Source organism: Ruditapes philippinarum, unplaced genomic scaffold, assembly GCF_026571515.1.
Source record: "Ruditapes philippinarum isolate M1 unplaced genomic scaffold, ASM2657151v2 ctg5138_1_1_1_1, whole genome shotgun sequence".
Lineage (NCBI taxonomy): Eukaryota > Metazoa > Mollusca > Bivalvia > Venerida > Veneridae > Ruditapes > Ruditapes philippinarum.
In genome coordinates this window covers 28,690-44,935 of record NW_026866163.1, presented here as the reverse complement: position 1 = coordinate 44,935, position 16,246 = coordinate 28,690, and the positions used below count along the sequence as shown (strand labels likewise).

The following is a 16,246-nucleotide window of genomic DNA, read 5'->3' as shown; positions in this document are numbered from 1 at the left end:
CAAGATATAACTTGTTTCAATATTCTTAATATTATCAGTTAATTGTAACGATAGTAGACTGAATATACATCAACAAAACATGCGTTAAATATTGTCTTATTTACGAATAAAATTAATTCCTTCACAACATATATTACGAAAAAGATAAAAATCGCTTTAAAGCCAACACAATGAAAAAATGAATTTTGCATGAGATATCATAGTCTTACTGAAGGCTTGTTACAGTACGATTCAAAGTTATATCTACTTTCATATCATTGTAATTAAGTATAATTGAATCAGCACTGTTTATAGAATAACATATCTAGACATGGTATTTTCAAAAGATACAAAGTAAAATTAAGGCGACTGATACATCATATGATCTATGTGTAGTTTAATATGTATATCAATAGTATCGCTTGACCCACATATAGTTGCTGATGATTTAAAATATAAATTAACTGTCTGTCAAAGATTATTCAAGTTTCATGTTTCCCATTAAACAATCCTAGACCACTCGCCTATGATCCACTGCAGGAAAATTGCCATAACTCTTTAATACAGAAGTAAGATAAGATCATGTTAGAAGTATCAATTTTTTTCACCACATACAGTTATGATTTATGAACTACACGTATTTGTAAAGGTTGCTTTACAGGAAACATGCCCAATATCTAGGTACTCAGAACTGTTTCACACAAATACTCATATTGTTTTATTCCTATATGAGTCCATTTAAACTTAGAGATTTGGTCCTATGCCAATAATTTATAATTTTTATAGAGGTATCACAAAGTAATGTTTCATGATAATTTTTCTGTTCTGTAAACTTAAGTTACAGAGAAGATTTTTAAGGCAGTTTTAAGTCTATGCAAACATAAGTTACATACCAGGGAAAGCCATTTTAGACTGCAGGAGCATGATTAAAAGGCTTGCCAGAAGGGGCGCTTAGTTTTGAAATACTTATATAGGAAATCACATGTAAGTCCTCTTTTGCAGATCTACAATGCATAGAACTTAGATATTCAACATACCGGTATGTTACATTGTCTAGCAGAAAATAGAGTGAAATAAGAATCCCTAAAGAAAGCCCAACGCGGCAAAAAGACCTCTTTAAAAGTTACATAAAGCGCTCTTTGCGTCACTTTGTGTACATAGATTTTACATAGTAAAAATGTTTAAAAAGTCTTCTCAAAAAGCAAAATGCACAGAGCATAGAACATAGATACTAAGCATGTACTATCATCTTGTGTCTTTAACATATTAAATGAATCTTGCTCATAGAGCCACCCGGGTTTATAGACTGATTTGTTTAAGAAAACACAATACAAACTTCTAGTGTTAAACTAAATGCATAAAATTGTATGATGCTCCTGCAGTTAAAATGGGTTTGAAATGGAAATCACTTATTTTACACAGACTTATGTAATAAATATGTATTCTCTGAATCTACAGTACCCGGATTATAGACATTAATTATGTATCATCATAATCTTGTAATACTCTACAAATATTTGATAAATCATGGACAAGATTGTCAAAATTTATAATGCACCAGGGGTGACTAAGTTTATATGGACTCATATAGGAATATTAATAGTTATTCAAGTCCTCTCTGAGAAACTTGATATTAGGCTGTTTCTTTTAAAGCAGCCGAATACAAATATTTCACAAATCATAATGTTATGACAAAATTGATACAACCAATTACCTACGTTTATAAAGAATTATGACCATGTTTTTCTTTTATAATTATCGGATGAATTGACCCCACCCACTTTGACAAACTATAAAACCTACAGTTTTAAGGTTTTCTTACATGTTTTCTTACAAACCCCTATTTTTAATTGAATGACAAATAAGAAATAGAGTAACTTTTTTTGATTTTGCATATAGATTAAGAAAACCAAATTAGATATCTTACAAAACTTTACTTTCATTATGATTTACATATGATTTGATAATTTCTGATATGTTGAAACACTTTTTTTTATCTAAATAAACATTATCTGTTCTATAAATTGACATTACGCCAGAGAAGAGATTGCTCCGCCCACTGATTCATGTGACCCGATCATTCAGAACCTTAGACAAAAGACGGTACCGACGTTTACGCGAAACTGTCATGCCACTTAAGTGACTAATGAATTTACCTTATATCATTTGGTATATATAAAATTTTAATGCTTTTATTGAATAGTTCAATGTATTATGGTATTTAAAAAAGTATTCACGCATTAATGATGAATAAAACGTTTGGCAAAGATCTTGTTATATTTCTAGCTGACATCAAGGAAGATGTTACTGACAAAATATCATTTTAGTTTACAAATTCAAAGATAGTGAAAATTGATGTAGTGGAACATATAATAGTAAAATTATATCAATGAAACAGTAAGATTTACAAATGTTTTTGGGGTTTTATGTGCGAAATCACTTATATATAATGCATTTGCGCATAAATTGTCAAAATTAAATGAGAAAATTGCCCATGCGTAACTTTGTTATATGTTTATTTGTACATTAGATATTTTCGTGATAAAACGCAATATTATTCACTTCAAAATAAATTTCACATATACCATACCTCAACTTTAAATTAAAACCGTGATCAGATATGATGTTATTGAAGCAGATGTATTTAAATAATTAATCTCAATTCATTGAGCTTTAATAGAAATAATTTGGTAGGATAATTTCACCTGAAATATTTATTGCATATTTTTTCATTTTATTTGCAAGTACTTTTTTTCTACTGCAGCATTTTATTGCCACTATGTTATAAACGAACAAAAATGTCATATCATCTGGATATCCTGAGACCTTATAATATTATGTGATTATGAAAAGACATAATTGTAATGAAGGAAGGAATAGAGTATTTGTTAAAACTTTTTTCTTGTTTAATGCAATGTGGTATAGCCAGTTTTAACTTTCGTACCTGCTATATAACTTATTATCTTCATATATAGAAAGTTACTGATTTTTTGTTTTTTGTAAAATGAACTAACTTATTCCCTCTGTCAATATGTCAGGATATTTTGTAACTTAGATATACCGTTTTAATAGCTTTAAATTGACAAAAAAATCAAAATTTCAATATAAATACTGCTGCACCATTGTCTTATACACATAGCCTGTCTAAGGAAAATGGCGGACTTCTCAGACATCTTAGCATGAAACTGAAAACGATCGCCTATTAGCTTATCTGTAAGACCCCTGCCAGCTTGATTGACAGGCGGCGTAATGTCAATTATACTGTAGAAATTATATAACAAGTTTGCATAAAATTGGCGGCCATATTGGACGCCATCTTGGATTGACAAGACGTATGAAGCGGAATTTTGGAAGATTTAATTTTTGTAAAGGAGACACTTTAAACATGTTTTGGTGTAAGTTTCAGGTCGTTAAAAAAAATTTGACCGAATGAGCTATTTATGTACGTGAAATTTATATGGCGGCCATTTTGAAAATGGCGGCCATCTTGAATGAGCAGAGATATTTTTGGGCCCACTTCTTTTTTGAAATCTACGTGGTCTAAAGATGATTTCCTGAAAGTTTCATGCTTGTATCACCATTTGCACTATTTTCTCAATTTCCCGCCCCACTATAACCATTGATTGTTGAAATACCCGACGGCAAAATATTTTTACATATTTATTTAATGCAGCTTTAAACGTATTCAACAACTCTATTTGGAATGAACCTCCTAAGGAATTTACAATTTTGTAATTATGGATTAATTTCTATGAGGCTATTTATAATTGTTCTAAGAAATAATAACTCTAAAATTGTACTTATGATAGCCTAATAAGAACATTGTTACTCCTAATCAAGGGAAATAAAAGAGCCTGATTAGAACTTTGTTGCTCCTACTAAAGAAATTATTTATCTACTGTTTGCTTTGTATTAAGAAGTTACAAAGTTCAAATTAGGATTTTATTTCTCATTATAAGGTTTTCAAGTTTCTAATAAGGACTTTCGGTTTTCTAATTTATAAAAGAGGACTTATATAATCTTAATTAAGACTGTATATAAGTCCTATTAAGGTTATAGCAAAATCCAAGTTAGGCGGTTAAAATTACATGTTGAAACATATTTATTATAATTAGGAATTAAAAATCCAAATAGTAGTTTAAAATCCTAATTATACTTTTTATTTCGTTAATTAAAGTAAGATATTCCTAAATAGGCTTTTAAAACTTCTTGTAACCAGTTGTTTTTTTATTGTCTTTTATATTTGAATATGTTATGAAATTTCGACCGTGCGACCACATACACGCATCGAGGACTTTGGAGGGAAGAGTGATCGTGCGTCCACATACACACATCACAAAAATTCCCCTTCTCATACGAGAAAGGGACAAACTTGTCCGCCCCTTTAAAAAGGGGCAGACTATAAAAAATATGCCGTATCCTTATTCTTAAGATAAGGAGGCTAATTTCCACAACGATTTTGAATTAGTTAATATACTACTATAGTTATGCAAACCAAGCGGGTTTCAGTTTTCGTCCTTTAAAGTTCGCTATGAAAATTTCAAAAAGTTCATATCTAATTTTTAGGAAAATCTTTACAGCTCTTTCTACTTTTCTTTTATGTATTTAATAGAATTAAATGGGTTTTTATTCTATTTCTGCAAAACATGAACGTTTCAAAAACGTTTTATACGAGGGTTGTCCAAAAAATTCGTGCACTGCAGTATGCACATAAAAGTGGGAGATATATTTCACACTTTGTAAATATTAACCTGGGGGCATTTTTGCCATAATACAAATTTACTTTCTGAACTTGTAATAGAAAAGGTAATGTGATGGACAGCAAGACAAAAATAGATTAAACTTGAGTAAGATTTGCAAATCTATTTCTACACATGCAATTTTTTTGTGAAATGGACTTTTCAAGCTTCCATTATTGGAAATGTCCATTGTCAATCTGGAAGTATCAAGATAGAAATATCATGAAGTCAACCCCAAAAGTACAGAGCCTGATCAGATTGCACGGATGTGCAGCCTGGCTTGGCTTGGCTCTACTGTGGTTATTTCATTTGAGCCGCGTCACGACAAAACCAACATAGTGGGTTTGCGACCAGCATGGATCCAGACCAGCCTGCGCATCCGCACGGTCTGATCAGAATCCATGCATTTCGCTTACCAACCCTATTACAAGTACAGAACCTGATAGCGAACAGCATGGATCCTGATCAGACTGCGCGGACGCGCAGGCTGGTCTGGATTCATGCTGGTCGCAAAAGCACTATGTTGGTTTTGTCGTGACGCGGCTCATTTGATTTTAATTCCAGCAGGGTAAAAGTGCAGTGTTGTTTTCAGTTTTCAAGTTGTCATATTTACACATTTGACAGTTCATTTTGATCGAACGCCTCGGACTGGTACTGTAAGGGTTGTCGGCTGTATGTATGGGTTCAAGTCCCATCAGTGTCAAGTCGTTGTTTCATTAAGCAAGAAATTTTATACCCAATGCTTAGTACCAATTATATGAAAATAAGGTCTGTCTATATTATTTAAAAAATTTCTGCTTTCATGTCATTACAGTAGATCTATCGTCAATCTGAAGTCATTAAATAAGTCGGCCAAATTTGCATAACGACTTAATTTTTGCCGTAATGACCTTCAAATACCCTGGATTCTGTTACTATATGTAGTTATGGGTTCTCTGTTTATAAAAGATTGATGCACTCCGTAATTTTCAGTATTTTTACTTTTTTCTCTCTTTTTGTTGTTGTTGTTGTTGTTGTTGAAAATCTATAGTTTCTATACTTTCGAGACAGATTTTTTTTACCTTAGATGTTCTATTTATTTACCAACTTTGTTTAAATGACTGCGCTGTCTGTTACAATGATTGCACTGTCCTTTTAAATAACTGTATCTTTAAATAACTGTTTGAATAACTATCTGTTTAAATAGATGTTTAAATAACCGTCTGTTTAAATACCTGTTTGAATAACTGTCTGTTTAAATAACAAAAGATTTACCTGACCCAAGAATTAAAGAAGATTGTTAACAAAATAAACATCAATTTTCTTCTTTAATATTTTTTCAGCACGCCGCCAGATTCACGCTAATTTTCATGAAAATTTTGAAAATGTATTTGAATGTATAATATTGTGAAATAACCAAAAGGAAGCAATTTGCACATTATCAATGTCACTTACAACACACGTAAATTACCAAAATGTTGTCAAAATATGCAAAAATAGCCCTTACTGCGTTAGTAACGCAGTAGAAATATAGTTGTAAATATTGAAGAAAAAAACAGTCATTAACCGCACATAACATGTAAAATATTACTTGAATCTTGAATCATTTTACTTTTTCTAAAATCTTAGTACATATTTTTAAAGTTTGGTTTTATTGAAATATTTTGACTCATCTGGATGCATGCAGTTTTAAAGTTGTTGATCAGCATCTTTCAATAAACGATGATTTTATAACAGACTTAAAGAGTTACCTAATATATACTTTTAACTTAATTTTACATCGGCGCATTTCGCATGCGTTTAACTGTACACAATCAATGTGAAGTATTCGACTGCAGTTAAAATTAACAAAACAAATTTTCTTAATGATATATTATACATTTTTGTATGTTATTTGCAACATACTTTTTCTGTTTAAATTTTGATGTAAGAGACACCTTTTAATCATGATGTGAGGTGACAAATTTCTTTAACAACATATTGATATACCAAGACAATATACTTTGACTTATAACTTAAAGACTCCCTGGGCATTATGTTTCAGAATAGCACACCATGATATCCGCTGGTCATTTTATCGTTGTAACAATGTATAACATTATAAATAAACATTCTGTAACAGCATGGTTTATTTTTACTGCGAGCCTTTTTTTCAATCATTAGATGCGGCAATATTACGATTATCCGCCGTGACACAATAACTGACCTCTAGGTCATGTTTAAAACCAAAAGTGCAGTACACACTTCAATAGAGTTACAAGCTGATATACAGAATGGAAGTGCCTCATTTTATTTTGATTTTACAAACTGTTTTACTAATATTTGGAATTTATGTTTTGTTCCATATTGTGTCATTTTTAATAAGTGTCAGGAAAATTAAGAAGCGTTTTCATGGAGCGAAAGGACCAGAAAATTCTCATTGGTTGCTTGGTAGTTTCGTCAATGTAAGTATAATATAATATATACGATATATACGTCTAAAAAGGATGAAAATTACGCATTTATAAACGTTGTTTTAAGTAGACTATTTTAGCATCTCATACGTTGTATATTAAACTACAAGAATCAGGCGAATTCAAAGAACCTTAATTTGTCTTCATTGAAAACAAACTTGGTATATTTTTAACAGTTTAAAAAAAATAAAATGGTTGACTGGTCTGTTTATCGCAAAGCCTAAGGTCATAGGGTTACAATCTAGGTTGTTGACATTTCAAGGTAGACGCGAATGAACTTCATATTGAACTTAATACGACAATGAACTTCACAGATATATATTTTTTAAAGTTTAATGTTTTACATATTTAACGAAAGTATTTAATCAAAATGCAGGGTACAGATGGCTGGCTATTTGTTACTTTCAGCACAAAAAGTAATGTAAATATGTCTTCCGTATGTCTAATAATGATAAATAGTTAAATGTGTACTACTTTAAGATGAAAGTGAGTCTGGTAAAATTTTGTGAACTTGGCATTAACGTGACCAATTTTAAACAACATTCGTCAACTTTTTTAGGTTATATTAACAAGACTGGCACAAACTTGTTTGATGGTATATAAAGTGTACTAAATAATAAACTTGTAATAATACATTAATATATAATCAATACATTATAAATCAACATATATTTTAAGAATTTATGCGGAAAGTACATGTCTAGAAAAGACTGTGACATAGAATGCCACTCATATACTAGTAAGCAAAGATAAGCACTTTTCACTGTTCAGCATTTAAGTTTAATACATTACTTTGCTAATTAGTTGATAACAATTGATTTTATAACAGACTCAAAGAGTTACCTAATATATACTTTTAACTTAATTTTACATCGGCGCATTTCGCATGCGTTTAACTGTACACAATCAATGTGAAGTATTCGACTGCAGTTAAAATTAACAAAACAAATTTTCTTAATGATATATTATACATTTTTGTATGTTATTTGCAACATACTTTTTCTGTTTAAATTTTGATGTAAGAGACACTTTTTAATCATGATGTGAGGTGACAAATTTCTTTAACAACATATTGATATACCAAGACAATATACTTTGACTTATAACTTAAGACTCCCTGGGCATTATGTTTCAGAATAGCACACCATGATATCCGCTGGTCATTTTATCGTTGTAACAATGTATAACATTATAAATAAACATTCTGTAACAGCATGGTTTATTTTTACTGCGAAACTTGTTTGATGGTATATAAAGTGTACTAAATAATAAACTCGTAAGAATACATTAATATCTAATCAATACATTATAAATTAACATATATTTTAAGAATTTATGCGGAAAGTACATGTCTAGAAAAGACTGTGACATAGAATGCCGCTCATATACTAGTAAGCAAAGATAAGCAAAATCCTTGCAGCGATTACTTCCCTTGACCAGTGAAAATTAATAATCCTTTTTCGCCAGGTTGCCTTGGTAACGAATATATAGTGGAAAAAGTAAAAATACATACCTTTATTTTATTTTCAGTTTCCAGCCGAGCCCCACGCACGTGCTATGTATTTGGTAGAGATGGCTAACAAGTATGGAAGTGAACAGGGCTACGTTCTGCTGTGGGGTATGCTAAAGCAGCCCATCGTTGTTCCATGTAGCCCGACGGTAATGGGTAGAATATGTAAAAGCAATGGTAAGTTTTTATAATCTCATAAAAACATAACGTTAGTAAGTCTGACAAAAGACCATGCATTGCAAAAAGAAATCGAAGACCCGCAACAATTTTGGCCAATGTCAGATTGGTGCATAACAACGCGCCATCGCAGCAGAAAAAAGTCGCTGTGCTCCCTCATATTCCGTACTCACATGACCTTGCTCCTTTTGACTTCTTTTTGTTAAATACCTTTCAGGAAGAAAATTTATTCAGCGCAAACACCTCGATTCTTCGATATTCCAGTGTTTTCATAGTATACATAGAAAAACTTGAAAATGCCTCCAAAGTTTGGAACCGCAGACTGAACTTCGAATAGCTGTTGGAGGTAAATAATTGGAGGGAACAAAAAAAACATTGAAACCTTTAAAGAATATTTGAATACTCTTCGTACCATTTGTATATTAACAGAACCAAAGTCAAAAGGCATCGGAGGTGCCTATCGGTTTCTAGAACCATGGCTGGGCGAGGGATTGCTTGTTGCCAATGGTGAAAAATGGGCGCGAAATAGACGTCTGCTAACTCCCGCCTTTCACTTTGAGATTCTCAAACCGTACACCAAAGTGTTCAACCAGGCAGCTGACATACTTGTGGTAAATATATTTCGAATTCTTAAAAAGAATATCACACTTCACTTCATAGTTCATTTGTAATTTGTAAGAATCATGGTGTAAACATAATTATTGATTACATGTACGTAATAAATTTTTGATACCCCATAGGCTGAACGTTTTTATTACAACAATTTATGCCCTAGTCGCGGAACGTCATCGTGTATACATTTTTATGCCGAATTAGCTTACCAAATTATGTATACTTCCATTTATTTTATGTTACTCTTCTATGAACTTTGTATTGACTTGTGGAAAAAACAGGCTCAATTCATAAAGTTTACAAACGATCTTTTGTATGATAAATCCCACGATTCCTTTCAATATCACTGTAAATGCACAGAACGTCAGACGCTTGCAGAAGTCCAGTTTCTGCCCATAAAATGTTCTGTTTCATTGATATATTGTTTAAATTATATGTATTTCTTCTTTTTTTCTTCAGAAAAAGCTGGATAGAAAAGCGAAAAGTGGGGAGAAATTTGAGGCTTTTCAGCACGTTTGTTTGTGTACATTAGAAGTCATATTGAAATGCGCATTTTCATACAGTAAAGATGTACAAAATGCCGGGTAGAAATTTTTAGCATTAGTCAATGCTCAATTCTGTAAACCATTTACTGAGGAATTTATGAATCGAACCAGCCCTGTTTTGACGATCGGAACATCCTCGGCCTTTTATCCGAAGACTGACGGAAAGGGCCGAAAAGTTGCGATTGCGGTTTTGAATGTTAAAGTTCTTGAACTAAACACCTAACGGTTGTGCAATCCCGCCTGTATTTTGGTGACAAAGAATTTGCAGTTTTGGTTTTAGCATTATGACGTATAAACAGCATCCACTTACAGCTGCATTGTGTAAATGTTTTATTTCTATAAATATGAATATGTTACAAAAGGAGTAGGACATGTGCCTAAAGCAGTAGCAGCAGAGATGGTCGAGCTTAGTGGTCCGAATTTATTGCCAATGATTTTATTCTAAAAATGGTTCCATTGCAGTTAACAGTTAACCAATTTACTCATCGCTTCTTCCTTCTTACAGCATGATTAAAAAGAAAATATGAGTTATTCAAGCAGAGTTTAATTTCTGTTAAGGTAATTTCAAATTGTTATTATCTTCAACATAATATACATTGTCATTTTAAATTTCAGGGAAACTAACCCATATGTGAAAGCGGTGAATAGGTTAACAGATGCTGTCACTTACAGATTCTTGTTAGTTTGTGTTTTAATGATTTTATGTACTCATTTTCTTTACTTTCTATTCTTTGGGAAATAAGTTATAACAATACTTTTGGACTGATACGTTTTGATAGTCTCCCTTTAATGTTTACTATCGGAAAATTTCGGTCAACTCCGTCACTCTCCGTGTAGAAACAGTGGGAATTTTTACGTAGTCGTAATAGTTAAACTAATTTTAATACATTGTATATTACAAAAGAGTTCAAAAGGCGGAAAATGTCGAAATGTGCCGAGTTTTGACGAAGTCGTGATGATAATATGAATACTGCTAATGTTTAGTACAATGAAGTATCTTATTTAATGAACAATGAACAAAAATGCATTTATTGCTAATAGAACTATAGTATTTTTTGCTGACTTCTGTTACAGAAATTATGAAATTGCGATAAAACAGTTATAATTTATGAAACTCGTTAGTTACGTGGGTATTGCAGTGACTTGGGCGACATCTCGGGATGTTTCTGCAAAAGAAAAAATCCACTTGGCGTGGCGGCCTCGATGCCGCCCCAGCGAGTGTTATATCATCGTAACTAACTCGTTTCATATACTATAACTATTACCTAACGTCATTTTAGGGCATCTGTTTTCGTTTTTCCCCAATTATTTCATAATTATACCTGCAGACGACACACCTTGAATTAGTACAGTCAATTATTGTCTTTTATATGTCAGACACCCGATCACATTTTTCGACTTCTTCTGGAACTTGTGTGCCGTCGGTCGACAGTTCCAAAAGGATTGTAGTTTTGTTCACTCTGTGGCTGAGGAGATCATAGACAAGAGAAAGGCTACCTTGGTATTTTTTATTTATGTACTTGCGTTTCGGAAATAGGTAACACTTTTGCGTGACCCTTTTCGGATTTAAAAGACGTTTCAAGAAACAGACTTAACAAGTATGGCATTCATTTCGGCAATTCAAATCATTATTTTTAGAAACTGATGCATTATCGTGCAAAAACTTCAATTTGAATTTCCTTTCGGCTTATATTTCCTTCATTAAATCATCGGGAACTTCGGATATATTTTACTTATTGATGACACAATCAGTTGTGGTACAGTAAAAGAACGTCATGAAAGTCAAAGTCAAAATGCATCAGTGGTATGACTGTTGACATCAAGTATAAGTGGCATGTTTTAAGTAACGGTCGGTTTGTTTATTTCTTGTATAAAATTGGCAAAGTATACATAACCTGTGGCAAATTTCGAAAAACGAGTATTTTTGTATAATTCTGTATATTGTACATTTTACAGGATCAGACCGGAAGTCCTAAAGGTAGTCGGTACATTGACTTTCTTGACATTCTCCTGACAGCACGTGACGAGGAGGGGCGGAGTCTCACTAGAAAGGAAATACGAAATGAAGTTGATACCTTCTTGTTCGAAGGTAAATTTTTAATTTCTTTTAAACAGAATACCTAAATTCATTTTATACCCACTATAAAAGCAGATAATTTAGTTTGTATGACTAAAACGTCCACTTTACTTTATCTAGATGCTATGGCGGCTGATCTGTGCCATGTCATATTTTGTGTCGATTTTCGCTCCGCGGGGCGCCAGGCGAAAGCACAGAAATACGACAATTTGGTCACTTTGTCGTACTTTCGTGATTTCGGCTGGCGCCCCGTGCAGCAAAAAAACAACATGGCACAAATCAGTCGCAATAAATAAGATCTTGTAATATATTAGTATATAATATACATTTTTTTAGTTTAGAAAAAATGATTCAGTACCTTTTTAAGTTGAAGATTGGAAACTGTATAAACTGGTGAAAAGCTGATGACCGAGGCGCAAGTAATACTCATAGAAGCGCACTGAATCAAACTGAGTCGTCAATTTTTCACCTTTTAATTTTTATTTTCACCGCTGGCGATGGACCTCTTCTTTCCAGCAATTCCCCAACTTCAGCTTTAATTGCGCTTGTGTGTCCTAGACGGGTCTCATCATTACTTTCAAATGATTTCATGTAGTATGTCCATGTATATGATGTTTGTAACATAATATGACCCAGTCTATTATAACTCCACTATGGAGTGGCACTATACTTCTTATTATGACTGTATATATATATTGATTGACTGATTGTAACTTGTATGTATGTATATTGATGAGACTTTAATAAATAAATAAATAAATAAATAAATAAATAAATAAATAAATAAATAAATAAATAAATAAATTAAGTGATATGTGCCTAGCACTTAATGTTGAATAGCATCAATAAGCATCAGTCACTTACTTCGTCTCACTTGTTTTATATTTTCTTTTTTACCATATGCCAATTGCTCAAGACTTAAAGACTATCTTTTACAGAATAAAATATTCTTAAATGATATCATGTTATTGATTTTATTTGATTGACTAGGTCACGATACAACAGCTAGTGCGTTATCCTGGATATTGTATTCTCTTGCGGAAAATCCCGAATGTCAGCGGAAATGTCAGACGGAGATTGACGAATTACTCGCCGAAAGGGAATCGGATGATTTGGAATGGTAAAGTTTGACCATTTTACTTCACGACAGCTCATTTACATTATGTACTGTTATTAAAGTTGATTTTGCAATTTTGATCCTAAATTTTGCAACTTTTTCCATTATTAGTGTTGAAAATTTTAAATAATAAACTATTTTATTGCAAAGTGTGATTATTTTTAAGATATTTGATTGTTTATGATTTGGTTATCTTCAAAAAAATAGGCATGCTTAATTTGTGTTCTAGAGCCACTTATATCTTTTCATTTGTAACCTTTATTTTAATAGGTCAGATCTGAGCAAGTTGGAGTACGTTACCATGTGTATTAAAGAAGGCATGCGCCTTAACGCGCCAGTTCCCGGTGTCAGCCGCGAGACGTCTGAAGAGTTTGATCTTGGCGACAGAATTGCGCCAAAAGGGACAATTGTTCTCATTAACGTATGGATATTGAACCATATGGAGAACGTATGGGGACCTGACCATATGAAATTTAATCCCGAACGATTCTCAAAGGAAAATATAGACAAGATTGAACATTTTCAATACGTGCCGTTCTCGGCGGGACCAAGGTTAGTTTGTATTCAAAGGCAACATACATTTGTAACCCCGGTCCCTATCTCCGACGGTCCCTGTCTCCGGCGTAGTGCGTGAGAAAATAAGGAAATCTATTTTTTTTAAAAATGATAACATACATTAAATGAAATAAACAATTTAAAAAACTGAGCTACCAACAGTATAGAGCGATGGCCTGGCTACATTGGCTACATTATCACGTTTTGTATTAGCAGGTTCAGGATTGAGTACTAAAATCTTACAAATTATTCAGCATGATGTTAAACTGACTGAGGTATAGACGTAGATGTTCACAATGAAAGTAAATAGATATAAATTATTTTCCAACAGTATTCGAAAGTTCATGGAAGTCGATCACATAGCTGAAATAAGCACACTTCTTAGTAAAATGTTTATAAAGGTACATGTTATTTGTACATTTAGCTAGTAAAAATTTTTGATAATGTTTGTAATCAATAAATCTTTAAATTACAGGAATTGTATAGGACAGAACTTTGCAATGAATGAAGAAAAGGTCATATTGTCAAAGCTGTTGAGAAAGTAAGTATTTTCAAAATTTTACAAAAATGCAGATATATATGTAAAAGCGTAGCGTAATATAAAGTGGCCTTCAGCTTTTGTAAGAGTGAAATTTGTTATTTTTAGATAAATCGTTTCATATAATTTTGTCGACGATAAAATGCATAAACAATACGGAAACCACTAACAAGTGTTTGGCATTGCTTGAAATTATTAAGTTGTCAAAAACTTATTCTGGCAAGATGACTATTGCAATTTGTATCTTTTTTAAAGTTTCACATTCCGGCTTGATCCGAACTTTGAGGTGAAGAGGAATATATCCGGTGTTATGAGGGCAAAAAATGGAATTTACATGTATGCTGAAAAACGACAACACTGAAAGAATGGAAATGATGAATGGCTGATCAAGGAAAGAGATAGACGGATCCAATACCGAACATCAGAATCTCTAGATCTTATAGACTCTTAATGTTGTTTTACGGTAATGCTTTCCCGCCAAAAAATTCTAACATCGGCCAATAACGTAGCAATTCGGTTATTTCCGGAACGTTTTTTTTTCAAACTCTTTGACATTAGATTATTTACAATCACTCATCCTTTAACTTGAATACCGAAAATTGTGAAAAATAACGTTCCGGAAATGACAGATTTATTACGCTATTGGCCGATGTTAGAATTTTTTAGCGGGAAAGCATAAAGCATAACGTAAGGCTACCTTAATGAGTTTAAGTAGAAAAGTTCGCAAGCATAAATTAAAATAATTGCACTGTCTAGATCTTCCATGTTGCAAAACGAGGGTTACCTCAAGAGTTCACCATTATTCCAGAAATCAATAAACAAGACAAAAAAATCTTAATGAATGTTGTGTGTTAAATATGTGTACATGTGAGAAAGCTATTTATTATGGAAGCGTCCTAGTGCCAAACCTGAAATGTTTTTATGTCATAATTAGTAGATAGTAAGTGCTAATTAGTAGAAAGTAAGTGCTAATTAGTAGAATAGTAAGTGCTAATTAAGATAGTAAGTGCTAATTAGTAGATGCTAAGTCATAATTAGTAGACAGTTAAATACTAATTAGGAGATAGTAAGTGCTAATTAGTATATACTAAAGTCATAATTAGTATATAGTAAGTACTAATTAGTAGATACTAAAGTCATAATTAGTAGATAGTTAAGTGCTAATTATTAGATAGTAAGTGCTAATTAGTAGATACTAAAGTCATAATTAGTAGATAGTAAGTACTAATTAATAGATACTATGTCATAATTAGTATATAGTAAGTACTAATTAATAGAATAACTATGTCATAATTAGTATATAGTAATACTAATTAGTAGATAATAAGTCATAATTAGTAGATAGTAAGTTACTAATTAGAAACATAATAAGTCATAATTAGTAGATAGTAAGTACTAATTAATAGATACTATGTCATAATTAGTATATAGTAAGTACTAATTAGTAGATAATAAGTCATAATTAGTAGATAGTAAGTACTAATTAGAACATAATAAGTCATAATTAGTAGATAGTAAGTACTAATTAGTACATACTAAGTTATAATATTGTAATCGCTGCTTGCATTCTGTTAACATGGCTAATGCCGAGGAATATAGTCAATCTATGGAAGCGTCGTAGTGCCAAACCTGAAATATTTTTATCTCTTAATTAGTAGATACTAAGTCATAATTAGTAGATAGTAAGTACTAATTATTAGATAGTAAGTGCTAATTAGTAGATAGTAAGTTATAATTAGTCGATACTAAGTCATAATTAGTAGACAGTAAATACTAATTAGGAGATAGTAAGTGCTAATTAGTATATACTAAGTCATAATTAGTATATAGTAAGTACTAATTAGTAGATACTAAGTCATAATTAGTAGATAGTAAGTGCTAATTATTAGATAGTAAGTGCTATTAGTAGATAATAAGTCTATTAGTAGATAGTGTAAGTACTAATTAGAACATAATAAGTCATAA

The 16,246-nt window shown here is 31.9% G+C and overlaps 1 protein-coding gene across 1 annotated transcript; it reads left to right on the top strand.

The window, feature by feature from the left end:
• Positions 1-6,916: 6,916 nt before the first annotated feature.
• On the top strand, positions 6,917-14,644 carry LOC132731506 (cytochrome P450 4F1-like). Its single transcript, XM_060717699.1, has 11 exons — positions 6,917-7,141; positions 8,681-8,837; positions 9,267-9,448; positions 9,909-10,033; positions 10,610-10,672; positions 11,372-11,495; positions 11,951-12,083; positions 13,062-13,191; positions 13,459-13,740; positions 14,219-14,284; positions 14,537-14,644. The coding sequence occupies exons 1-11, from the start codon at positions 6,971-6,973 to the stop codon at positions 14,640-14,642; spliced, it is 1,539 nt and encodes a 512-aa protein (XP_060573682.1). The 5' UTR covers positions 6,917-6,970; the 3' UTR covers positions 14,643-14,644.
• The last annotated feature ends 1,602 nt before the right edge of the window (positions 14,645-16,246 follow it).

What these genes read in the sequence shown, in the direction of transcription:
- LOC132731506 (XM_060717699.1), top strand. Translation starts at nt 6,971, where the DNA reads ATGGAAGTGCCTCATTTTATTTTGATTTTACAAACTGTTTTACTAATA. An exon ending in TGATACCTTCTTGTTCGAAG is followed by an intron (nt 12,084 to 13,061) that starts GTAAATTTTTAA and finishes TTGATTGACTAG; the next exon opens with GTCACGATACAACAGCTAGT. An exon ending in CCGTTCTCGGCGGGACCAAG is followed by an intron (nt 13,741 to 14,218) that starts GTTAGTTTGTAT and finishes TTTAAATTACAG; the next exon opens with GAATTGTATAGGACAGAACT.